A 26525-nucleotide genomic window follows, 5' to 3' on the forward strand; every position below is an offset into this window, starting at 1 on the left:
GGGAGTGATGGAAAACAAATCAGATATCTGTATTACTCATATGCTTTAAAGTGGCACAAAGTTTGGAATTCCATGTGCTTTGAGAAAGAAATAGAGATCAGCTGTATCTGAGGGGAGAAATGGAAAAAACTGTAATGATAGTGATCCTTATTTTTGTGCTGAATTTTAAATTCACTGGTGGACTCATAGCATAGAAAAAATTAGGCAAAAAAGAAGCATCTTGGCAGGAATCTTTTGGATGTGAGAATCAAGGTCATTATAAATAGCAGGAAAAGACTATTGCCTAGGATGGGATTGTGAAATGTCTTACAACTTAATGGAGGCAGGAAGGGACTTGACCTTTCCTGGAAGCCCATGACTCCCATAGATTTCAGTGGGGCTTTCATGTAGTGAGAGCATTGCAGGCACAGGTTTTACTACAGCAAACACAGGTTTTCAAAGACGTACTGAGTTTCTCACCAATTCAAATAGAAGGAGCACATCCCAAAATATTGTTCAAATAGCTTATTTCCTACCTATTTGAAGCACCTTCCTGTACAAGACCCACGCATGTTTCTAACAACGCTGGTGCAGCCTTTGTCTTCTAAAGGAAGCAGTGAAGAAACAAATTCAGTAGCAAAGTGCTCCACCTCTTCTGTAATTTTAACGTACAGTGTGCTTTAGTTTCAATGAACAGATACTAAGAGAATGCCGACCTAGCTTCAGCAGTAAATGCATCAAGCCAATGCACAAGCATGTACATAATTAAACATGCAATTAGCTGAATCTTTGCCTGGTCTAGACTCTTCCATGTGCCAGTGTGCTGTCAGCAATCCAAAGGGCAAAGGATATCACAGTTGCACAGACAAGGGTGGGGGGAACTGGCAGAGCAGCAAGTGAGATTAATGTAGAAAAAAAATGTCAAATTTGTTTAGTAACTACACAGAAAACTAATCACTTTCCACTGTGTGTTTCCTTTAAGTGTGCCACCCCAGCACTGTGAACAAATACAAAAGATTTGCCAGATGCAAAATGCATCAACACTCCTAGTGAAACTAAAGAGACTGGCCAGTAACCAGCATTGCCTGCTGAAATGTGAACCTTGTATTACTTGAAGTGGCCGGTCCCTGGGTTATTTTCTGTTTATTTAGTTAAGTAGCAACCTAGCCTCATGTGGAATGAGCAAATCGAGAAATGCAAGCCAAGAGTGAGTTACATTTTCCCAGACAAATAGAAAGCTTTTTGATGGTTAAATACAGTGCTGCACTGGAATAACACTATGTTAAATATTCAGTCAGGCTAAAAGCAGAGGAGTATACCAAAACCAACATTCCTCCTTCTCCCACATCCACATTTATATAGAGAAATACCATTGTAATTATCTTTTGAAACGTCCCTGAGTTACTGTATCTACAGAATTACTATTTTAAAATCACAGTCTGCTATTCTAGTCCTATCAAAAGACCCAAATTTATTCTCCCTTACGTGGGTGGGGTTTCTCTAGCATCTCATTCCTTCCTCGCCTAGTCTCCATCCAAAGAAGCACTGTTCAAAGGACAATACGTCCCAAGTGGGTAAGTGTAAGCATATTCTAAGTGTTTCTCAATTTATAATTTTGTGGAGCTGCCTAGTCACATGTTGCTGGCATTCCTATTTGTTTCCAGCTGCTAAACAGTTTCAAATGACAGCTAGAAGCGTATGGACCTGTTTTGTAAAGCTACTTTCAAGGCAAGCAATCGGTGCTACAGCGAAGAGGATGGAAAGTCATCTATTAATGGGCAAGCTGTGCCATGAAACAGCTCAGGAATGCTGGGTATAAACCAGGATAAACATTATGTGTTATTCTGGGATATAACTACCACCCAAGTCACAGCAAATTTCACTTAATGTGAGCCAGCACCCTCAGAGTAGGGAACGTTTTAGAGCACCCACACACCGTTCCAGGCACATTTCTGGCACATAACCCAGTGATAAAAATGTATTTGAATGCAAACTGGGAGAAGCAGTAGCTAGCTATAGGTTAACTCTGGATATGCTAATATCAATGACTGAAGAAAAGAGAAGACAACCTGCCTACCACTTTTCTGAATATCCTACAATTCCACCCTTCACAAAAAAAAAAAACCCTTAAAATGCTTCAGGAGGCCTCTGGAAAAGGTCTCCACCTCTAATACATGTTAGAGGCCTACAGAATTCACAGCGGTTCCACATTTTTTAAATTATATATGCAATTTTGCTTAGGATTGTAGCCAGGGCATGCAAGTGAGGCCAAAAGTACAATGGCAAGAAAAATATTCCACAACAACATATGCTTACATGAAGGATACTCTGACAATGGAGTTGATCTTGCACATCATTAATCATACAAGTAGCCTTGGCTGGCTCAGGTCCGTGTGCTTTTTCAGAGATATTTATATGAATGCAGATGAGCAAAAGCAGATCATATTTATGTTTTAATAGTTTCTACAGAGCCAAATACCACTCTACAGTTAAACACATTATTCCTGTTTAAACCCATGACACATCTGAGCACAGAGACCGAATGACCTATTTCTGTAAATGTTTCAACTCTGTTTTCTGCCATTTTTAAGTTCACCGTATGCTCATATTCTGATTCATTCTGAGAACCTCAGAGAACCTATGTGGCTCAGCTTTGCTATACAACATTGCTAATAGTATAATGGCAATCACCAGTGTCTTAAAATTGCTGACTATTAACAAGCAGCTTTAAAAACACTGCACAAGGTGATTATTGTGACTAATTTCTTCTGACAGGATGAGTCGGCTATACTATGTTGACAAAACACCATCTCGTTAATTCAGATGCCATGTGGTCTAAAGAAACATTTATCTGATATTAGAGAGTTACATGAATTGTTACTCTGCAAAAGAGAGAGAAATGTACATTCAATGTACTGGTCTAAATCCTGAAATTCTGGTTTATTCTTCATTCAGTCCTAACCCTGGCCAAATTCTATTAACCTTATATGGAATTTGTCTTAGCAATGAATCCAGGATTTAGCCATTCTCTGAAATGTAACATACGCTTGAAAGAAGGCTTTTACTTCATACCAAATGTTACTCATGATCACATTCAAAACCTCCCAGTTTCTTAGAGTAATGGATTCAGAATTTGTTTATAGCTCATTATCAAGTACCCAATCATGACATCCGTGATCAATCTTAGTATTACTTTATTTAAGTAGTCCCATCCACATGAGGTATCCCTCTGATATCAGTCGAGCAGGGTGAATTGTAAGGTGCTACCTATTTTGATCAAGAATAACTTTGATTAAGCATAACTGAGCCCATAGTATTCTGTATTTTGTACGTCAGGCATACATTTAGTGAAGGAGCTAGCACCCCTGCAATAATACTGCCTTATATTATATGATGCATTGTGGTCACAAAGCAGCACAGCCCCATCATAAAATAAAGGCTGCATCTGCCCTGGGACAGCTGATAAAAACGTATCACATGCACATACAAATCTAAGGTCTTGTCTTGATGGTAAGTATTAGTTGTACTGATCTAACAAAATGTCTGGGATAATTTATTGACTTCTATAACTTAATCTTGGCCCTGGATCCAAGTTCAGTTTAAAGGACAACTAGGCACAAAAATACAGTGCTTGTTATTATTAAAACAAATAAAAATCTTTATGGACATTTCCAGAGATATTTTAGCCATACAGTGCTAAATAGATCAGGTATGCCACAAGAGCCACCAAAACACTCAAAGGTTTATGTGGTATTAGGATTCTCTTGTATTTGTGACCCTGAGTCCCTGTAGTGAACCGTACTGGCACTTTGATCTTCCCGTTTTGCAGCATTTACATTCTCTGTGTCTTGAATGAAAGGGGAGGCGGGTGAGAGCACATTGCATTGCATGGAGTACTCTCCAGTTGCATCATCGAAAGAGTAACACAAAGGAGACAGGTGGTTACGGATCATTGCTTGGCAAAGACACTACAATGGCTTGATGAGATCTTTGCTAAGTTTCAGTTAAGAGATTAAGTAAGCAGAAACTGTTCATGTTAAACAGAAAAAAGAGAAATCTTCTTTAATCATGATATCGTTTGCCAGAAGATAGCTTCAGGGCTTATTAAAGATGGAACTAGGAATCTTTTCCCTTAGTTGTCACATTTCCAAGGCTCCTCTTCAACAACGCTGAAGTCTGCAGATTTGCCATTGGTTGCCATTGTTACCTGCAAGTAATTATCATCAACAACCGACTTAAAGGCCAAGGCACTTTGACAAGAAAAGTCATGAGTTTTATATGGAAGATAATGATATTTACAGGAATTACATACACCATATCTTATTATATATGTAAAATGTATTTATTCAGAATTCACAATGCTCCCAAATAGTGAGACTCCTGTTCATTTATTATACTGACTAGAAAACATTAGCAGTAGGAAAAAAGTTCCATATTTTCTTAGCCTTTGCTGTAGTTTTTTTTAAAATAAATATTTCAGATTCTACTCCTTTCTATCTCCTATAGATTTCTCTGCATTATTTCAAAAACAGATTACTTTTTTTTAATGTAGAAATTAATATTTTTTCAGTGGAATTCCTTAGCAAAGCAGGATAGCTGATGCAAGGACATGAAAAATATGCAAGGCCAGAATAATCATAGATGTGTATCTATAAGAACTCACCTACAATTACACCACCTTTAAAGAAATGCAGGAAAAGATACACTGTGGAAATATTGTTCATCTTACCACTATTGCTAACAATGTAGTGAAAGATTTTGACTGTAGTCAGACCAAAAATTCATAGTAATACTATGTTTGTCTCACACAAAGTACAGCAAAACATCACTCTTGCCTGTAAAGATAACATGCTAAAATTTTTAGGTTTTAAGTATGGTAGAAGACCTGTACTGATCTACCAACTCACAGTAAACACTGGCCAGTACGTTTCCCAGAAATCACCATAAACAAACCCATGCTTCAAGAAAGATAGCTCCAGCCAAATGACTTAAAAAATTTAAAAAAGGTAAAATGTCAGTTTAACTTTACAACAGTGATCTAGATCTTTATAACTGTGAGAGAACCTTTCATTTAATTCTAAATGGGTGGCTCACTCTTTCCTAACTTACCTTGTAAATTACCATCCTCAGCTTCAAATGAAAACTTAAAGACAGAGCTGAAATCCCCATGCTGGATAAACTGGATGCATGGAAGCATTGGGACATGGAAACATGACAAAATGCACTGCTTTTTTAAATAAAGTCAAGCTTTTTCTTAGATAATTGAAAGGGGGAAACATGCAAATACAGGAATGAACAGCTTATTCAGAAATTAAAATCACATAGAGTCATGTGAAATATGATAATAAAAAAGTACAAAAATATCATGCAATAACAACCACTCTACCCCTATATAAAGGTAGACCTCTTATTAAAAATATACATTGACCATGCAAAATTATAAACTACTAGCATTATACATGGAATTTATTACAGAAAGTAATTAGAAAGGACATGCTGGTAAATTAGCTTTTCCAAATTCTGACCAGAGTTGCAGTGAGCTTTTTAACCCACCAGTGCATTTCACAGGATGAGCAGATGTCTCTTGAGATTTAACAGCTGGCTATTTTGAAGTCCCAAATCCTACACTCTTGCTTTTGCTACTTTTAACACTCGGGAGCTGTAGACCACTTTCAACATGATCCAAATGCTTTGCAAATGTCAGCATATATTCATAGCTTATAAAGTAGACCGTAACATCACATCCTTTTGTCAGCTTACAGACACATGGACAAGACAAGTGACCTGCCCAAAGCCAGTCTTGTGCTCAATCCAGTAAACCCTGGCTCTTTTCATGAATTTCAAAGTGCAAAATGGGACCGCAAAAATTTTAATTAAAGGATGTGCTTAGAATGACATACCGCACCATTAGTCCATGTTTTTGAGGTAAGCTAATGTTGCAACTGAGGGAAATGATAAGAGAAACTGAAGGAGAAAAGAAATTGCAGCACGTATTGCATCAACAGGCTACTACTTTCTAGCTTGACTTGGATGTCTGTGCAAATCTGAGAGACTGGAAGGAGATAAAATTATGAGTATTCTGTTCCATGAACCTGATTCAGACTGATATATGGTAGCTGAATTTGTCTTAAACCCACTGAAATTAGCATAGTCTATTTCACTGAAAAACAGTTTTCCAAAAGTTCCAAAAGAAGTTAACCAAAAAGTGTGTGTGTGTGTGTGTGTGCGCGTGTGCATGCTTATTTTTAATTAAAAAAATCTTTAATCATAGAATCATAGAATTGTCTAGGTTGGAAAAGACATTTAAGATCTTTTTTGAGAAATATAAATTAATGACAATTTTTAATTTTGTGTAAGCATTCCCATTTCAAAATTTTTTTCTTTAATTTTTCTTACGGAAAAAGAGTGCGTCAGAAGAGGAAGGGGAGAGCCATATCAGAACAAAATGCTTGTTTTCATTTTAAAAAAACATTTTATTAGAAACTTGGAAGATTCAGGGAAAAATTGAGGATAAGATGAAAGTGTTTTCTTTCCTGAATTAAGTATGACTTTTTCCCCTGGAAATTCAGGTTTGGCCTGACATTATCTAGAAGTAAGCATTAGAAAAAAATACATTCTAAAGAACATTTCCAGCCAGGCTGGAGACAGGTGAAAGTGATAGAATAAGACTTATATTTCCAATATATATGGTGATCTGCTAATGGACTTAGTATAGGCATTCACAGTTAGATACTGGCTCATTTGTGGCAACTGGAAGATGCAAGAAAATCTGTTTGGATAAATGGCTAAGGTAGGCTCACTGGCAAGTTCACCGTGTCAAAGACAGTGTACAGGATCAGATCAGAGTATTAATAAATAAAAAAAGACTATAAAACGAAAAGTTCCAGCTTGTTTCACTCCCTTTCTCCTTTAAAAAAACTTTCTCTTGCTTTTAAACTGCCCTGTCCTAGTGGTGGGTGCTTAGCTAACCACTAACCTCCCCAACTGTTTTCTCATTCAACTGGTGGGGTTTCTCAAGCTCACTTTGCTCTGATCAAAACATTATTATGACTATTAATAATTCATGTCAGTTACAGCAAGGATTAGAGAGAGAATGTGATATTTGTGTCTTCATGACTCAGGAATGATGACAGAGGCAAAGCGTAAGCATGCTGTAAGTGTGCAGGAGCATTCTGATGCTAAAGTGCATTCAACATGTCCATCTCTGAAGAGCATATCATGGAAGGCAGTCAGAAAATAACACCTGCATCTGAATTGCATCTATCCTTCATTTAGGTTTGCAATTAAGTTCTCTGTTGCCATAGAAAATTAAGTAAATGTCCCTAGGAGGTGATGCCATATTCTCTGCATCTTGGCATATTCCATAATACACTGCATCTTGCCTTTTGATATGTAAACAATGTACATGATTTTTTCCCCTCAAATGACAACTTTTAACAAGAGTGCAAAAAACCCATCTTTTGAACTGCTCAAACTCATTCAAAATGTCTGGAGTTCATGGACCTTGTTATCACATTGTTATTTGCAGAATGATTTGAAAAATACATGCAGGTTAAAAAATAAGATAAAATAAAGCATGCAGTGCTATATACATGTCTCAATATCCATAAATGTGAAAGGTACCTTGCACTCATCTACTATGACTGAGTTGTGAGCTGCAAAAACACATTGGTTTGAGTTGTTTTCCCTATGATTTTTCATGTCGTCATAGATTGACTGAGTCTTGGTCATTTCAATGTCTTCATGCCCTTTATGATGGGAATCAATGGTGTCAAGTTCTGCCTTGGAAAGGTGGTAGACAATGCCAGCACCAAAAGAATCCCCCACTACATTGACTGACGTTCTCATCCGGTCCCTACAAAAGAAGCAAAAGGCAGAGGCTGAATGGCATGAGGAAGAAAAAGTAGGGCATGGCAGCCCTGTTAATGTTACAGTTACTGCATTTATTTCAGAAAGTTTAAAGCATCTTTAGAACAGAAAGATGGGAGCTTTCAAGTGAAATTGAAAAAGCTTGCTTTCCCAGGGGACTTGTTCAGAAAGGGAGGATGTGCAAACTCCCATGTGTCTCAGCTGCTCATACTCATGGATTTTGGCAAAGAACTTGCGCTAGAGACACAGCCAAACTGCAGAGCTGTGCTTGACTGAGATATCTCCAGCACCTGCTTCTGGAGCTGAAGGTTTCAATGTCAGGGTGCCAGGCTCACATCATTGCCCTTTTTTTTAATCTCAGTTTATCAGAGAACTGAACTTAATGCATACAGAGAAAAGGATTTTGAATCTGATGAAGTGTTCTCATCTCTGGGACGGATTAAGAAATGGCCTCTCCCTTTACTCTCAGTGAGCAAACTATAGGGGAAAAAACGCCTGAAATATCTCCATAAGGCTCAGGCCACTGAAGCTCCCCTCCTGGCACCATCTTTACAGACGGTCATCTGTTAGCATGGCAGCATGCCCACTCACACTACCATACGCCAGAGCTCAGCATATGAGCCAACCAAATATAGGTCATGGCCTACAAAATTATGAGCCTGTGCCAGCATTTCAGTAACAAGTGCCCCTTGTTGTAGGAGGGTGCCGACAGAGGCTCACATGCTTCATTACAAAGAAACGTGTTTGTTGGCACTTCCTGGACAGGATGCCATTGGACAGACATGCCATCTTTCTCCTGTCTTCTTTTTAGAATGTGGCTCTGTCAGCAGTGAACTCATACTTGTGGATTTTCCCTGATTTCAGAATTCTGCCCCAAACCTGCCCAAAATTCTGCAAAAATAGGAGGTGGTCTTACAGACCACTGCAGGACTATAGGCTCCTGCCTGCTTTCCTGCTGCAGGTAGGCTATATTACACATGTTGAAATAATTTACAATCTAATTTGCCTCTTCATATCTGAACTAAACATAAGACTCCTAAAAACCTTCTGGCTGAGGGTTGCAATTTAAAGCTACTGCAGCAACTGAGTCTAGCTTTGTGAAATAGGTCAGAGAAGCGATTACACTGATTGATTCTCAGAGGTGTATCCATGAAGACTCATTTACACAAAATGGGCAGGTTGAACAGTGTGGACATTTGCCAAGTGACAGAAAAGCCAGCACCTAAGACCTCATTTCCCATGATGGTGATTAATTTGAAAACACCCTTTCTAGTATTGCTGGTACTAGATTTGTGTGACATCTCCTTTTCCCGTAGAACACTGAGAAAAACACCCTCTAAATATATAAACCCCAAACTGATAAACATTCATTACACATGCCTGTTCGTGGCCATGATAACTTTTGAGCCCTTTTTATCATCTTTGCTCTAAATATCTGTAAATCTGCTTTTCCCAGCTGTGGAACTCTATTGCCTTTCAAGTTCCTCCTCTCCTTCTCTACATTACCATGCTTACATATTTGGAGTTTGTGGTGTAATATCTTAGTTGAAGCAGTTCATTTTTATTCTTTAGTCATCAAAAGAATACCCAGAAAGAAAAAAACCCTCCAACAATCCCCCCAAAACCCAAACAAACTAACAACCCATAGGAGGAAAACATCCTTCCAGTTTTGCTTCACACAAATCAAATGCTTTATACAGTTCTCATCCCATGCCTGTGAAGAGTGTTTTAAACCTGGTCAGTTTGCCAGAATAGGAAAATATGACTTTCCAAGTTTAATCTTTAATTAAGACCATCAAATATACTGAACCCAGCAATATAGCTCCACAAAAACAACACCTGCTTATTTTTTTTTTAATGAGTGGTATTAAATTTTGAAAGGATTCACTGATGCCAGACAATGGAGGGATAGTATAGGATTCAAAAAAACCAAGGTGGAGACAATACATAAATACAATTGAGGCACAATTCAAATTCTGAAAGGGTCATTTGAGGAGATGCTCCAGTCCTATGCATGTACCACTATCCAAGAGATTCAGCGATACAAACTGCACACTACTGCAGAACATGCTCTACTGTGTGAACCAAAGTAAACAAGTAAGTTCCTTACAACAGAAAGGACAAAGTCTCAGCTGTCAGGAATCAACAGCAAAGTGCCACTGACCTCTTTTGGGCCAAAGAACACCCTAAGAAGAACAAAGATGACTGTACTTACTCTTTTGTTAAAAAAACCCCAACCAATTAATTCCAGCTATGCTGGAATGATGTAAACAAAATCATTATAGGAAAGTTGCAGTCCAGTAAATTACTTGCCTCAACACAGCTACTTCTGCATTGTCCATAACAGCTTCTGAGAGGAATAATAGGACTGAAAGTCAAACTTCTCTCTCAAAAGCCAACTCAATATCTGGTAAGAATGGGGTTCGGAATAACTGGGAAGTAATTCTTTAAATCCTGATAAGGGTTAATGCCTAATTTCCTCAAACTGGCATAAAACAGAAGAACTGGAGGATTAACAATGCTTAGAATAGAAATGAGAAACCTAGAATAGAAATGAGAAAACTGAATCAAGCCCCCCTGTTATTAATGTCATACTACCTATATAGCATGCTAGTATGCAAAAAAGTTACTCCTGTTCCCTGAAAGCTTGCAAACCTGGTATATCAACCTACTAGATTTTAGAAAGAAGATTAAAATCTTAGCACACCTGCTAAGTCAGACACCAGGTGACATGTCTAACTTGCCTTATCTCTTTGTCATTATAGCAAAGAGCTCCTGTTTTCTATAGTTTAATTCGATTTATATAAGGCCCTGTTTATAACATCCAGATGTCAACTGGGTCTGAATATTCTGAATTTAGATCTAAGCCAAGGAACAGAGTCAGAACTCAAGCAATCTTCTTCTGAGGTACTGAATGAAGGTTTAAATATTGGATCATCTATCCAAGCCCATTTTCTCTAATTTCTCTCTCTTCACTGCAAAATACCGCTGTATTTGAGGTTGTGCTATGATATTCGCTAAGCTTGTCAGTCTCACATCTGGAAAGTAGCCAGCTTCTGGCTAGAGCAAAAGAAGTTGGTTTTATTCCAGCTGTTGACATATAATTACTGTCATATTAAATGTCACTGCTGTGTTGTGCTTAGTTTTAAACTGAGAAACTATGAGAGTTGTGAAATCTTGGGAAACTTGCCTGGTGAAGAGCTCACACTGTGTATGTACATATGGGAGGGGGAAAGGTTGAGCAACCTAATCTCTAGATATTGAAGAGGCTTGAGAAGAAATTGATACAGAAACCTTTTGGCTCCAATTTGAAGGAGAGAGTGCCAAGTGCCAAAAGTCAGCTTTGTGTTACACCAAATTGTGCAAAACGGGTTTTGGTAAGACTACAGTTTCAGATGATAGTTGTATAGTAAAATCAATTGATGGTCTGATATTTTCTTTCATCAGAAATATTGAAAAACTCATAGAGTAGGACATTTTTTAAAAGCTTTCTTTATCTGGAATTGAAATGTTATAAAAGACCTATTCCAAATATTTCTACATGGTTGGTTGCATTTACACACTGGTCATAGAAAAGTGGCTGGAATTGGGTCTTAAATATTTTATTAACTTTCTCTTCCACATTCTGTTAGAAATACTGCTGTAATGTTATTTGATGATCTAAAGAAATGGAAGAAGACAATGTTTGTAAGTAAAGAAAATGTCTTATTATGACCTTTTGTTTCAGGTATTCTTTAGGTCTGGTTTGTGTGCCCAAAAGCTTGCTCAAAAGTTGGCTTGTGTGCCTTTTCTTAACATCAGCAATGTCAGCAGCATCATTTTCAATATTTCATTAGATCATCGTGGCTACCACAACACAACCACTGGAAGATGGAAAATAAAGCTATTAGCTGTTGACATATGTTAATTAGCACAACACTTCCACCAACAAACTTTGTCTGAACTTCACAGCACTACTGGCATGACACAGAACTTTTAATCTCCTTTTTATCTCTCTTCCCTTTTCTCTCTACCTTTCAATTCTGAATCATGCTGCAATTGCACTGCTGATTGTTGGGCTATAAGGATCCAAACCCAACCATTTGTGTTGAAAGGTTCTTTTGCCTGGCCTTTATTTTGGAAAGATACCTTGAAATATTTCTTTCAGAAGTTCTATCCTTCCTATGCTTACCTTCATCACTGCCACAGCTCCACAGTACAGACATTTTTATTTCCTAAGCAGGGTTGGATGAACCAGTGGTAACAATGCTGCTGAAGCTGAGCCTGAAATGCAACACCTACTAGTGGATCAGAACTGCTGGTAAACTTACAGCTCTGAGGTTTGCTAGTGTGGGCAGAGCTTCTCAGTCTACAGGAATATTTTTAAATGACATTTCCCTAAAAAAACAAACCAACCAACCGCAGGCTTCTTTTGCACATCCTCCTACCAGCTGCAGAAACCTACCTATTTGCTTTACTTTGAGAGCCAGCAAAAACATATATTTAAAATGAGTATGCACCTCCTTTTTGCTCTCCTCCTCACAGCTGCAGATTCCTATGCCGCTTTCCTGTTTTCAGCCATGACCTCATAAATACAATAAACCCACAGAATATCACATTTTTCCCTATGCCAGCTGTACTGACTGCTGAACCCTGCCTCATTTCACCATTCTGAGTCATGATATTATGATATTCAGTTATATATAAAATATGTAAGTCATCTTTTCCCTTTGCCTTCCCAAGCTGTAAATTCCTCTTTCATTTTTCCTTGAAGCAGAAATCGGAGCTGCATGCTATTCTTCACAACTCTTAGCAACAAGATAGGTAATAACAGATAGAGTATTAGTAGATCCAAAATACATGTCAGAGGATTGACCAAGTTCTTGAACTCTTCTCAATAAGCCAACCGATAGTGACAGAAAATTAATTTTCTATTTTATCTTCACATTCTCAACTCTGCTATTCCTTCTTGCATAATTTTAGTAGTGTATCTGGGACTGAAAGCTACCACAAGCGGGCAGCTGAGCCTGCTAGTGTAGGAGGAAATGCACAAATAGTAGAGCGGTACTCGTATCTCCCCGTCTGGGCACCACAGCTGGCACAACAGAAGCATATGTCTTTACTACGTAAAAGAATATTAGGGAAGACATGGCTGTTGACCAGAATATACTGTGCTGCAGTGGTACAGGACAACGTAAAAGCCTCTAGAGGCCAGTACAACTTAGAGAACTACTAAGTCCCTGTCAGCTCTGCACAGGTGACAGAAAGATATTCACATTGTCAAATGACAACTTGAGAAAGGATGTGGGTTGTCATATGCTCTGGCTATATTTACAGCTTCTGTATTCAAACGCTGAAGAACAAAAGCCTTGGCAAACTATCTGTGGATTAGCTGTTTCTTGTCAGAGGACCTGCAATGGCACTGAAGGACTTCAATCTCAACTCCTTGAAAATGAAAGTCAGTCTTTACAGTTTGAGGGATCTGTCAGTAAAATCAAACTAGGGAATGACCTTCTCTCTTTCAGTTGGCTTTCTTATTTGTCTTTGGTTTATATCCTGCCCTAGAACAGTTTCTTTCTTAAAAATATTTTACTTTCTTATGTACAAAAAGAAATAGATTTTCCCCACTACAAGCATAAAACATTTGATACTACAAATGGCCAAATCACCCTGAAACTTGCTGACAATATCCTGATGGAACCTGCATTTTCAGCATTTGTCCTTAATTTTAGACCAGAACTATAAGAAACAGAGTATGAAAGCAAAGATCAGAAAACTGTTCTTGAGCTATGTTTGTGATGAAGAGGCATCATTAGGAAGAAGAAAATATATGAACATGAGCCCAAGGGTCTTACAAGAAGATCCTTGACTCATAGAAGCTGACTTCAGTAGCTCTATAACAATTTGTACCAGCTGTGAAGCTGCTTTCAGGGTCTCCTACTTCATCAAATAACCTATTTCCTCCTTTGCTTCATCTGTAGAGGAGAGTCTTATAGTTCTTTAAGATCCATGGCTGAAAAGCACTACAGACAAGCATTACTTTGGTACCTTTTCTGCACTGAGCAGTGGAGTCAGTACAACTTACAAAAGCCAGTCAACAGCAACAAGCAAACTGATGTCCTGTGTAGGGAGACCCACTGCAGTAAGGATCAGAAGCATAGTGACAAGTCCCGCGCTGGGAATACTGGCAGCTCCAACACTTGCAAGGGTGGCGGTCAAACTGCAAAAACAAAAATCAAATGGGGGTAGCAGCAAAAAGGAACATACACTTTCATTGCATACTCATGTGATCATTAGAAAGGTCTTATTTTTAATGAGTTCTTCCTAGAAAACTAACAAGTATATGATAAATCATGGTAAGCTCAGGCCATAGTTTTCATGCTTGTGTTTCTCAAAAAATATTTATTAGGGGAGGCCAGATCTATGGGGTTTGTTCTGAGAGTTGTAAGAGAGTTGTCTACGAGTTTTAAGTTCTGTAAGTTGGTTATGACATTCAGATCTTTGGCCTGGTGTTTTCTGAGCTCTACCAACATGTCCAGGGTGTTGAATGCTGAGTTTTGATCATCCAGACTTGCTGAAGTTTGGTGGCTAGAGGTTGAATTTTCAGGGTGGTTCATTTCTATTTATTTATGGTACTTGAAGACTGAATTGTGAGGTAATGGCTGAGAGAAAGTGGTTATTATGAAGTACAGAAGAGTAAAAGTCTTGGTATCCAAAACTCCCACAGTACAAGCCAGTGGTATACCAAGCCTAGGTACAAATCATCCTAGATGAAAAAGCAAAATTCATCTGATTGTTTCATAAATCCAAACCTCTCTTTGTTTTTCCCTCTCTTATTTTTTGATGAAGACCAGTAGAGTGAATGTCTGTGCTCCAAATGTTTGTAAGAATACAGCACAGACCGTAACAAATATCAACACCATTGGGCAATCCTAAGAAGAATGGAGAATAAATTTGTCAGAGAACAAGCCAAGGGGAGAAAAACAGGGACAAGAGGGAGAGGGAGGGAAAGGAAAAAGGAAAAAGGAATCTCTGTCTTTTTAAACACAGAGATGAATAACATGGTTGTACTTCTGTGGGTGTACCCAACAAATCTGAAAGTGCTTGCAACACAGAGGTAGGGGGAAAAGGTCTCTGTGGGGGAAATCCTCAGCTGTTAGCCACAGGACTAATCTGTGAGGATGTTAGCCTGATTTAGAGCTGGCAGATGGCTGGGTCTGACCCAGACAATCCAGGTCGCAATGCATTTGTCAGGTGTCTGGGTTAGAGTGCAACCTGGCCTACTAAACACCCAGACAGGTCCAGCAGATATTCAGGCAGGATGCTCTGCTCTGCTGTCAGGCTCTGTGTGCAGTGCCAGTTCCTCAGGTACTTCCAGCCTGAACTGGTAAGGGATTGCTTCCAAGCTCTGTGAGGAAATGCTCCTGCCAAACTTCCCACAGCAGCGCTTACAGGGCTGGAGGGGAATGAAGCTAGCACTGTTCAGGTCTAAACAGAGCCTGGCTTAGCTGCCATATCCAAGATCACCCTCTCCCAAAAACAACAGGAAATCAGAGGATTTACATGACCAATATGAAGCAACTAGGGCTGGTCAAAGGCTAATTAAGTCTTTGTGAGTTTATGTCTGGGTCATTTGAATATCCTCAGTATCACAAACTGGATTTGACAGACAAAACCTAATAACCTTTCATTCATTTGTATTGCCACCTCAAGAGATAGTTCTTGTCATATTGTTGTAGCAAAAATGCTATTCTGCATGAAGAAGAGAACCAATGGTTTTCTTACAGATAGCCCAAAGTTGCCACCTGCTTAGTAAATGTGAGCCACAAAGCTGGCTACACCAGCCTTGAAATGGTGAGATCAGGAACAGCTAATGGGTCAGTCCCTCAGAAGAGGAGAAGAGGAGTAAGTCGGGTTCAAGCGTACCAAATTTCTTGGACAACAGCTGGTTCCTGACTTGAATTTCCCTGTGTCCTGGTTTCAGCTGGGATAGAGTTAATTTTCTTCCTAGTAGCAGGCATAGTGCTGTGTTTTGGATTTAGTAGGAGAAGAATGTTGATAACACGCTGATGTTTTTAGTTGTTGCTAAGTACTGCTTATGCTAGTCAAGGACTTTTCAGCTTCCCATGCTCTGCCAGGTACACAAGAAACTGGGAGGGGGCACAGCCAGAATAGTTGATCCAAACTGACCAAATGGCTATTCCATACCATATAACGTCATGCTCAGTATATAAATTGGGGGGGGTTGGCCGGGGAGCAGCGATTGCCACTCGGGAGCTGTCTGGGTATCGGTCGGCGGGTGGTGAGCAATTGCATTGTGCATCACTTGCTTTGTATATTGTTATTATTATTATCATTATTATATTGTTATTATTATCATTACTATTTTACTTTATTTCAATTATTAAACTGTTCTTATCTCAACCCAGGAGTTTTTCTCACTCTTACTCCTCTGATTCTCTTCCCCATCCCATCGGGGTAGAGGGAGTGAGCGAGCGGCTGCGTGGTGCTTAGTTGCTGGCTGGGGCTAAACCACGACACCCTGGTCTCAATTTAGTTTAATATGTGGCATCTCTGAAATGACTGTTTTCATTCTTAGCAACAAATATGCATCATGCAGGTCTAGCATCTGCCTTCATTAGAAGCAGCCCTGAACCTTTTACAAACCTTGGCTTTATTATTTCAGGGGTTGGGGCAGGAGGTAAAGAAATGAAAAATGTGGAAATAGTATAGCTGGGCAAGAAACACAGAATTAGACACCCCTTTGCAGGAGTTTCTTTAGTGTTAAAAGAGTTTAATAAAAGAAAGGTGGGTGGGTGAAAACTACAGGAAGAAGGCAAACTTGGCAGCCTTCACTTGTGGTTTCCATTTAACTGTTCAAAATGTTAGGCCTCATGTCTTCATCAAGTTTTCCACTGTAAATTAACTTTAGCTGCAGCAGCCATAACTTTGCCATTGTTTTTTATTAGTCACCCTACCTAATAGGTCTTAAAACTCCATTACAGTAAAAAGTCTTCAATCACTCTTATCCATTTTTAATGGCTACTTTCCTTTGTCCTTCCAGATACTCAGCTTAGTCCTCGATATGACAACTTGATACAAAAAGACTAGAGCTAATATTTGCTGGGTTAGAGACAAGTCTGGGAGTATCCAGACCATGCTGCAGGCAATCTCACCCTCAGGCTGGGCTATTCTCAGTCCACCTTGTTTGCCGTTCACTAAAGTCACAGAAAAAGTACACGCAAACATAAATACATAGATACATTTTTTAGGTACATTTTTTTTTCTTCCAATGTATATAAACAGATACATTCTAGGAAGTTAATGCCCCATATATTTGTAGTGTCCCTCTATACTAAAAAAGGCATTGCATTGGAGAGAGAATGCTGTATTTCATATTGTACTGTGAACTGCAAAACTGTAAAACACACCAAGGCTGCAAATAATAGAAAACACACGACACCAGAGAACCAGGACCTATGTGTATGACATTCTTTTGCATATCATTATTAGAAATCCATGGATTTCACAGTGAATCCCATAGCTACTGAGAAGACATCCAACCAAAAGCTTTGCATTTTACAGTCTGTAGAAACAAAGCCTAGAAGTATTTTGAACTGACCTCACAGTAACTATCTGGCCTCCATCCAGCTCAATTCCATTCATCTGTGCTATGAAGATGGCAGCCACAGCTTCATAAAGGGCAGTTCCATCCATGTTAATAGTCGCTCCAACAGGAAGAACAAACCTTGTTACACGCTTATCAATGCCTAGATTTTCTTCGAGACACCGGAATGTGACAGGTAATGTTCCAGCACTGAAGGAGAGAAAGCAAAAATGTAGAGAAGACATAATTACAATATAATATATACACATAAGGTTGAGATATGTCAGAAATTCTGCTCTCGTTTACATTTCCTACTTCCACTTTCTGCAGTGATTCAAGCCTTTTTTAGCCAATTTTAAAATTAAGACTACATTTAGCTGGAGGTGGGACTAGGCCAAGATATGAACATGACTTGAAGTAGGGATGAGAGCTTGAGAGAGTGTAGATGAATTTTTCAGGCTCATTTATGAATTATTTCTTGCATTTTGTTCAAAAACACAGTTTTCAGATGTTTTCTGATGAATGGAACTATGAGCATAGGGACAAATTGTAAATTTCTTTGATTGTGACTTTGCTCTGAATGGAGAAAACAGTGTTGCATTAAAGAATGAAAAAGCCAGGCAAAAAGATACAACCCATGGAGTTCCCAGACACTAGAGGACAGGAAAGGATATGAAACACAGCTGGAGGATAGGAAAAGATGTGAAAGATGGCTGGAAGAGGGGAACAGCTCCTTGCACAGATCCACAGTGCCTTGCCTTTGTGGGAATAGTTCAGGCTATTACATTCACTTGCTCAAAATAAAACACCTTCATCAAAAAATTCTGCTGAAAACAGAACATACTCTTTTTCCTTGTAGATGCAAATACCTTCTACTTCTTCTTTTGCCTAGCAGGTCTACCTGCCTCAGGCAAAGCAGTTATTGCAACAAGCATGAAACCCAATACAGGAACCTGTTTTGGTTCCTTACTGTTCTGTGTTATCTCTGAGGTCAAGTCCGCCACTAAATGAAGTTGGTTGTTGCCTGAGAAGCTGTTCTGAAAACAAAGCTGACCTGGGAAAATTCCTTTTTTTTGGTGTTTCATACATAAGCAGCTGGAGCACATCTGTTGTTGTTTATTGGCTTTTCTTCAGCTGAGTTGGTGAATTTCTCAAAGGTCTTCACTATTGTATCCCACTAATTCTGGTGTCATTGCCCCTACAAAAATACTAATTTGCTCATAGAATAGTAAAGGTCTAGACTCACCAAATTTTCTCAGATAAATACTTGCAGCAGCAAGTTGTTAGTGCCTTGCAACTTCAGGTTCTTTCAAACTCATTCATTCATCCACTACCATAGAGATGCTATTGGGTACAAAAAATGTAATCTGCCCATTTTACAGATAATTAAGCCATGGAAAAGGGAGATTAAGGAATGATTGAGATACCTAACTGTAAAAATGTAGCGTCATAATAAATGTCCTAGGTTATCTGGAACAGGCACCTGAGTCTGACCTATCTCGCTTAGGATCTATGGAAAATTCAAACCCTTCTGGATTGGCAAATGCCTGAGACACTTCCTAAATGATTCTTTTTGTCCCACATCTATGGAAACACGAGTTAGAAAATATGAGCTTCTAGATCACCACCTTGTGCTCAAATGACTGGACCATTCTTTGTTCACAGAGGTGATTTTTTTAACAGATGTTGATAAGCCAGATACATGGTACCAATCATTTGTGTTCTAGCATCTTTACAAATATATTTGTAATTATGATTTATTTTACTGCGTTTTTAATCAAAGGTAATCAGATGCTTAATATTCTGTGGGTTTAGCCAAATCAGAGAGAATTCATACTTTCTAAAAACAATGTAGTATATTCTCTCATAAGTTACTCTAGCAGCTATATTTATAGCAGATAGCAGAAAATATCTAGCATGTCATTAGCCAGTAACTACTAGTCAGTTTTCAAGTCAGTTCCAGGATCACTTTGCCTCCTACAGCAAAGACATCCCTATATCTTATTAAAAGAAAAATAGAATGGAAAATATAATTCACTGACACGCATTGAAACTCAGTCAGATAAGGTTCTTTTTCTTCAGAAATACAAGTCCTACCTTAGCTTTACTGTTACAAATCAGATCACCAGCACAAGGTATATATCAGCCATGGCCTACAATTGCTGCAGTGAACCTTGGTGGCCTCAGCAGGCAGGGACTATGCAAACATCTTCCCCCTTCAGTTCTGCCACCATAAGCAAGGACAGGTGGGCAGGCCATGGAGACAAGGTTTATTTATTAAAAGAGAACAATACATAGATGCCTTCTGCAATTCCTCAGCCTGGCCAAAGAGCTTTAATAGGTCTCTGAGTAGGAAGCATTTACAACTTCCAGAGGCACCAGGTTAAGACCATAAGACAGTCATTGTTGTCATGTGGTCACTAGTCTGGTACTACGAACTGGTCCACTTCTGTTTAGCCAGTAATTCAGATCTCGATAGCAGTCAGGTGGTAAAGCTAGTATCCAGGTAAATCCATATGCTGGAATCACTTAGAATCCCCTACATTTTTCCACTTTGGTACTCCAGCAGGAAAACCTTTCTTCACACTAAAAAAAACCCCACAAATGTTGTGTATGGACACTGTAAATTTTGTACTGAAAATCTAAGTGGAAACTTGAACGCTTCAATGAACAAAAGCCTTAGGGAAATTGTGGTTTAGTGAAACTCCTAACCAGGCTATATCTCCTATAATCCTGCATTGTTTATCACAGAGCCACCGAATTGTTGAGGTTGGAAGGCACCTCTAGAGGTCACCTATTCCAACCACTTGGTCAAGGCAGGGGCAGCTAGGGCCGGTTGCCCAGGACCATGCCCGGGGATGGAGGCTCTGCAACTTCTCTGGGCAATCTGTGCCAGCATTCAACCACGATCACAGTAAATCACAGTAAAAAGATTTTTCTTGTGTTCAGATGGAATTTATTGTGTTTAGATTTGTGCTCACTGCCTCTTGTCCTGTCACTGGGCACCACTGAGAGAGTCTTGCTTTACCTTCTCTACACTGACCATCAGATATTTATGTACATCAGTAAGGTCCCCCCAGAGCCTCTTCTTCATCAGGGGAGAAGTTGTTCAGCAGAGTGGTTTGGGTGACAAAGAGGCAGAAGAATTACAGTTCTTTCAAGGCATTCCTGAAATCAAGACTGCTCAGTTTTCTGGTGGTCAGTTTTGAACTAGGCTTTTTTGTTTTCACCTTTTCAATTAAAATGGAAGATTAAATTTTCTTCAGAAAGAAAACATTTATTGAAGAAAACCACTCTAAAATATGGTATGTAACTGAAAAATATTTTCAACACAAGATCTACTGATTGCTTCAATGCAAAGCATCAATTTATTACTGAGACCTGAGCTGCCTACACACTTTGTCTGTTCCGTGCATTAGCAATGAGTCTAAAATTCTCAGCTCTTCAGTGAAGTCTCCTTACTCTGTCAACATGGATGAAAGAATAAAATGAGAGGTTTTTTCATTTCTTTCTTGAAACATAGCACTTTTATGTCTTCTCCCCAATGCAAGGAGACTGGTCTTAACATGCTTTCAAAATAAATAGAATTATCACTGTTTCCTAGTTGAGGAGACATACAGAGGTAACACAATTTGCGCAAGTCATTTGGCCAGTGCCAGAAAAGAAAACAGAAAGTGGGTCTCCCAACTCTCTGCAGTTGGCTGTACAATCTCTTTAAAAAATACTGAAGGTGTGTGGTTATTTTTATTTATCTCAACACGGCTGGATTAAAAATAGTTTTTATTCAATGACATAAAATGATTTTGCAGTGAAGGTCAGAACAGCAGATGTATTATCTCTAAACAGCAGCTAATAATCTGCTAAAAAATAATGCAAGCTGTTATTTCTCAAGCTTACCTGGAAGCTGTGCCTAGTGCTGTGATCCATGCCTGGAAAATCCCAGCAAGGAATGAAAATGGGCTTTTCCTTGTTATCACAAAGTAGAGCAGAGGCAGGAAGATCCCTCCATGGATGAGAAGACCCACAATCACAGTGACCATGTACATGCCAAGTTGTCTAGCAACTACTTCTAAGTCCTTGATTGCAATGATTTTTCCACAGATGAGGCAAGCAATACCCAAAGGGGAATACCTGGAGAAGGAGAACAAGCATAGACAGAACTAGTCTTTGCAGCATAGTCACAAAAATTGTGCTCAACAGAGTATAGACTGGAGAAAGAGTAGGGGGCTTTCAGCTCAACACTGAAATGCAGATCAGGAACTGATGGAAATTCAATGGATAGCTTTCACATCTTTTTAAAAAAATAATGGCCATCTCCAGCGAATTCCCCATCTACTTCATTTTATTCCATCTCATCAAATGGAATATGCATTTCCTGAATAGTCTTTGATCCTGGAATAACATCACACAAGAATACTATAATGTTACACAGGCTTGGATCATTAGAAAGGGTGGTGTAGTATTTGTTCTTAATACATAACTTTTACAACCCATTGCTTATCTGGTTTCAGGGAGCTGCATTATTTGCTTCAGTTAAACTATTTGTTGAAATGAATTGCTTTTATCTTGAAGGCTGCAAATGTTTCCATTATGTTCTTTCAATAATCTGGACAAATGCTTTTTAGTTTATGGATTCTTCATTAATTATGTGCTTTTCTTACTTAGGGTAGGGTTTTTGTCACCTCAGTCATGTAATTCCCCAATGGCATAAATGGAACTTTTAAGTAGGATGATAATGGTAGCACAGTTTGGTAATAAAAAAATCTGAAATGAATGGATATTATTTAAAAAAATGTAATAATCACCTATAGTGAAAAATGCCTGAAAAATGCCTGCATGGATAGAAGACAATATTTATACCTGCACTGGTAAATGTTAGTATATTAAATGTTAGTATATTATATAATTTCAAGTGACACTCAGTTTCTTTACCAGTTTTATAAAACTTAAGCTGGGAGAAGTAATGTGTGTAACATGGAGAAACAGGAAATAAAATGCCTTTCTGAAAATAAATGGTAATGTATATTTTCAAAAGTGATTAGTGATTTGGATGCTTAATTAAAGACAATGCAAAGGAAACTGATTTTCAGAATAAAAGTGCTTCATGTTTTCTGCAAGAAACATCTCATGGTCTCTCAAGCAATGTGCCCAAAACCTGCAAAGCCCTCAATCATTTGAAATGCAAGGCCAGCTGTTATACCAGTTATCATAAAAAGCCATGTTTCAATGAACTTGACGAGGCATATTTCTTATAAAGAATTACACGTTGTCAGAGCCAGATGTCTGATTTGTTTTATGTTTGTGTAGCAATGACAGGCTCCTGAGAGTCTGGAGTTGCCATGGGAGTTACAGCTCCCTGTCTGTGCAGAGAAATCATAAACCAATGAAACACAGTGTAACTCTGCATAAAGAAGTGCATTTGTCTTTATAAACACACATAAAAAAACCTGCTTAGGGGCACAACAATGCTTTAAATATTCTAGACAGAGATGAACAAGTGAAATTCCCAACATCAATCTCCTTTCTCATGAAAAGAGAAATAAAAAGCACATTAGTAAAAAACTAAACATTTACAGTGAATTTCTTGAAACTTGAATGATTTCCTGCCATTCCAATACTGACTACTAAAGAAAATTTATACTGTAGGCAAGGTATTATGTTTTGGGTGTACCAACTGGTGCTAAGTGAAGTAAGAGTAAATTCTAGCTCTTGGAGTGTTATGAAAGTATGGTCACCATCTCTCTGTAGAGTCGACAGCAGCAGGTTACAGTACCTACTGAAAGCAGTAGGGCTTTGTGAATAAAAATAACTGGGTTTTTATGCAGCAAGATCATCTACCAAAAAGCAGAAGCATAATAAGAATGCAAAGTCATTGCTTCAAGTTCTTTCTTTTGTTCTACACATTTCCACATTGCTGTTGATATCTGCATCACTCTTGCATAAGATTCTCCCTTTGAAACACTGATGATGCTTCAGGCACCTTGCTCCCTTTCCTATGAACTGTGTCCATCTAGAGCCTCAGAGAAGAGGCATACTGCAGCTTTGTAACTCAGGAAATCACTTCCAGGAACACCAGGGAATCATGGGGAGCAATGAGCCTTGATACATGTTTTGTATTGGAGTGGCTATTTCTGCTCTCAAAGGCCTAGGAGATACGAAACACAGTAGTACAATGCCAAACGTAGCAAGGTGGTTTTATGTTCTGAAAAACTGGTTTTGTGTGATATGGCTACATTTGGCACTGCGTACAAATAGCTCTGGGGAAGCCCTCAGAAGAATCATCTCAAAGAAAAAAAAAAAAGAGAGAATCCCTTTCCAGAAATGTAAACAAGGGCTCAGTCTTAATTGGGCAGTCACTCCCTTGAACGCAAGCCAGGCCCCATTATTACAAATGGGTATACTTCAAAAACAGGATGGATACCTTCCAGTCACCCCACTGCACAAGGTTGTAAGACACACATTCTGCAGAAATTATGGGTGGAGGGACTACACATCACTGAAAACCACTGGAATTTTATTTGGTGGTGAACTATTTTTACTACAAAAGAATAAAGTGTCTCTCTAGGCTTCTTTGTAATTATACCTCCTAGCTAATACCTTGGGATTACGCTAACCATCCAGGAAGATTTGGATGTTCTTATGTGGGGCATTCTTGCTTGCTTAGGTATCTTTCTATGTAATGAACTTCCATGATCAACGTGGCATTTGAAGGCCTTTGCTGGTACCTGCATGTCTTGGATTTCAGTAAAAAAAGAACAGAATACCTTCAGAAGTATTTCAGATTGTGTCCTAAATAATCCCCACTGAATAGAAATAATGCTGCTGTGGTTCTAACATACCTGTGAAGGCTTTAAAAAATTAACTATTTAATTACATTGTTTACTAAACAAACTGTGGTCTCTATATGCTATATTAGGGTTTTATGAGGTTTTTTAAAATCTTTTTTTGTTCTAGAAGTTAGAACTTCACACTTACCACATGATCATAGTTACTAACTTCATTACAATCTCATTCAGGATGTTGAAGAAATCCACCATCATCTTGGCCTGTTCTCCCATTTTCCCCATAGCAATGCCAAAAGCAATAAAGAATCCTATCAAACCTATTGGGAAAAAATTGCAAGACAAAAAAAAAAAAAAGCAAGTAAAATCATGGTTTTTAGGAAGCTTTTGCACCTAGTCAATGTCTTGATACTACCCTCTAATCCAGTTTTCAGAACTATAGTGTATTACACATCTCTTGGGACTTTTTAATATGGACTCACACTCAACTTTCATGATCATATTCAGAACACCTTTTATTCTTCAATATTTTACTAAATTCGAATTTCACAGCCCAACTATGTTTTTTTTTCTTTTTTCCTGAATAGATCTGATCACCAAAAAATACCTATACCATAATCTCCTTAGTGCCATGCAACTGTTAGAAACCTCATAGCCCCTGGCAAACAGGAGAGGCAACACAGCACCATATCATGACCCTTCTTTGTTGCTAAAATAGTCGCTAGAGACCAAGAGTGTTTTTCTCAAGCTTTGCAGAAGTCCCTTGACAGATTCAGCCTACAGACTAGTCAGGCCTGGCATACAGGGAAAGGCAAAAGCAGCCCCAGAACACAACTTTCGCAGGCCAGGAGTATTCCAGTTAAATGAAGAAGGTGGGGGTGGGAGGAGAAGGTGGGTATTGCACTTTAAGCTAAACCACAGAACTCCCCTTAAACTGATTAACCTCACTGAAACTGCCTATCAGTGGATACACAATCATAGAATTCAATACAAGTAACATTTGGCTCCTAAATTTAAATGCTAAGGTGTGAAAGTCTGGAGCATTGGACTATCAGTGTGAAAAACCAACTGAGTGCATCTGTCATGTATTACTTTGGAGCTGTGTCTCCAATGCTAACCCTTACCATCCAGCAATTTTCAGTGTCCAGAGTAGGATTATTAACTGATACTGATAGATGGTTTGAATCTTCAGCCACCCTTTGAAGCTAAACTTTCAGTCATGATATGAGTTCAGTATTTAAAAAATATGTGAACTCAGCTGGGAAATTCCTAAGGAAAAACCCATCAGGACTCAAAAGCATTCAGAAGGCAATTTCAGCTACCAGTACTCTGGGAAAAGACTTTAGCACCCAGACTTTCTTTTTTTTTTTTTTTTTTTAATCCAATCTCCTGGATATAAACTCATTCTTTAGAACCAAGCTATCTTTGTTGAGTCACTTGAATAGGGAAGTGAAGTGTATGTTTGTGTGCTGGAGAGCATAGAGAAATGAAGAAAAGCTTTTCAGTCAAAGACCAAGTAACTTCCTGGAATTCAGACTCTGCATCAGAAAATGTAAGTAGGTGGTTTTGTTCGTTCATTCCAAATGAGCTGCTACATTAGTCATAAAAGTCAAGTTGGTTCACATTTGCAGGAATTTGCCTGGCTTGTACAGTTTATGCAAGCTGGATGCCAATTTCCCAACATTTTTGCTTCTTCATTCAAAACCAAACCACACCAAACCAAAAAACTCTGCAACATTTGGGAGTCATTGCTCAAAATACTACAGCAAATCCCCCATCTAAACTGTGTATTTCCTTTCTGTAGGAATCGTATTCAGCCTTCTAGTTTCTTATGCATGACAGAGCCTGCACAAAACAAGTCCAGCACTAAATGTAATGCATCTCTCACATTAGAAACACTGTTTCATTTTAATGCATAAGCAGAGCTCCAGGAGGGAAAAAAAGCAGGTGAGGGTAACAGCATGAGCAATGAGCTGCTGCCTCACACAGGGTGCAAAATGACAATCTGCAGCTTTGAAAGAAAGCGGCTCCTCTGCCCACAGATGTTGAATGGGAGGAGGAGCCGTGGAGGCAGGCAGAATACAGTGGCTCCTGGCTTTTGTAGAGCAGACTGCTTCACAGAGAAACAAATAATCTCTGATAGTTTACTGATGCTATCTCCCCTATGTCTAAGCAAAGCAGCCACAGCCAACCAACTCACCAACACCTGGAAAAGCTCTGCAGGTACAGCAGCCACTGCGTCAGCAGGAGCAGTTCATCAGCTGTAAGGAGTCTGTAAGGGGCCATTTGCCCCTAAAAAGTGAAGGCCT

General features: G+C 38.8%; 1 protein-coding gene across 1 annotated transcript in view; it reads right to left on the reverse strand.

Moving 5' to 3' along the window:
- Positions 1-4111: 4111 nt before the first annotated feature.
- The window catches only part of SLC1A2 (solute carrier family 1 member 2), a 30855-nt gene continuing 8441 nt past the window's right edge, over positions 4112-26525 (reverse strand). Inside the window, exons 5-10 of the mRNA XM_075712104.1 lie at positions 24410-24536; positions 21332-21565; positions 17450-17644; positions 13913-14047; positions 7603-7834; positions 4112-4186 (exon numbers count right to left, since the gene is read on the reverse strand). Of these exons, the coding sequence (XP_075568219.1) occupies positions 4112-4186; positions 7603-7834; positions 13913-14047; positions 17450-17644; positions 21332-21565; positions 24410-24536 (998 nt within the window). The remainder of the gene's footprint in view (positions 4187-7602; positions 7835-13912; positions 14048-17449; positions 17645-21331; positions 21566-24409; positions 24537-26525) is intronic.

The sequence above is a fragment of the Pelecanus crispus genome, chromosome 6 (genome assembly GCF_030463565.1).
Source record: "Pelecanus crispus isolate bPelCri1 chromosome 6, bPelCri1.pri, whole genome shotgun sequence".
Taxonomy (NCBI): Eukaryota; Metazoa; Chordata; class Aves; order Pelecaniformes; family Pelecanidae; genus Pelecanus; species Pelecanus crispus.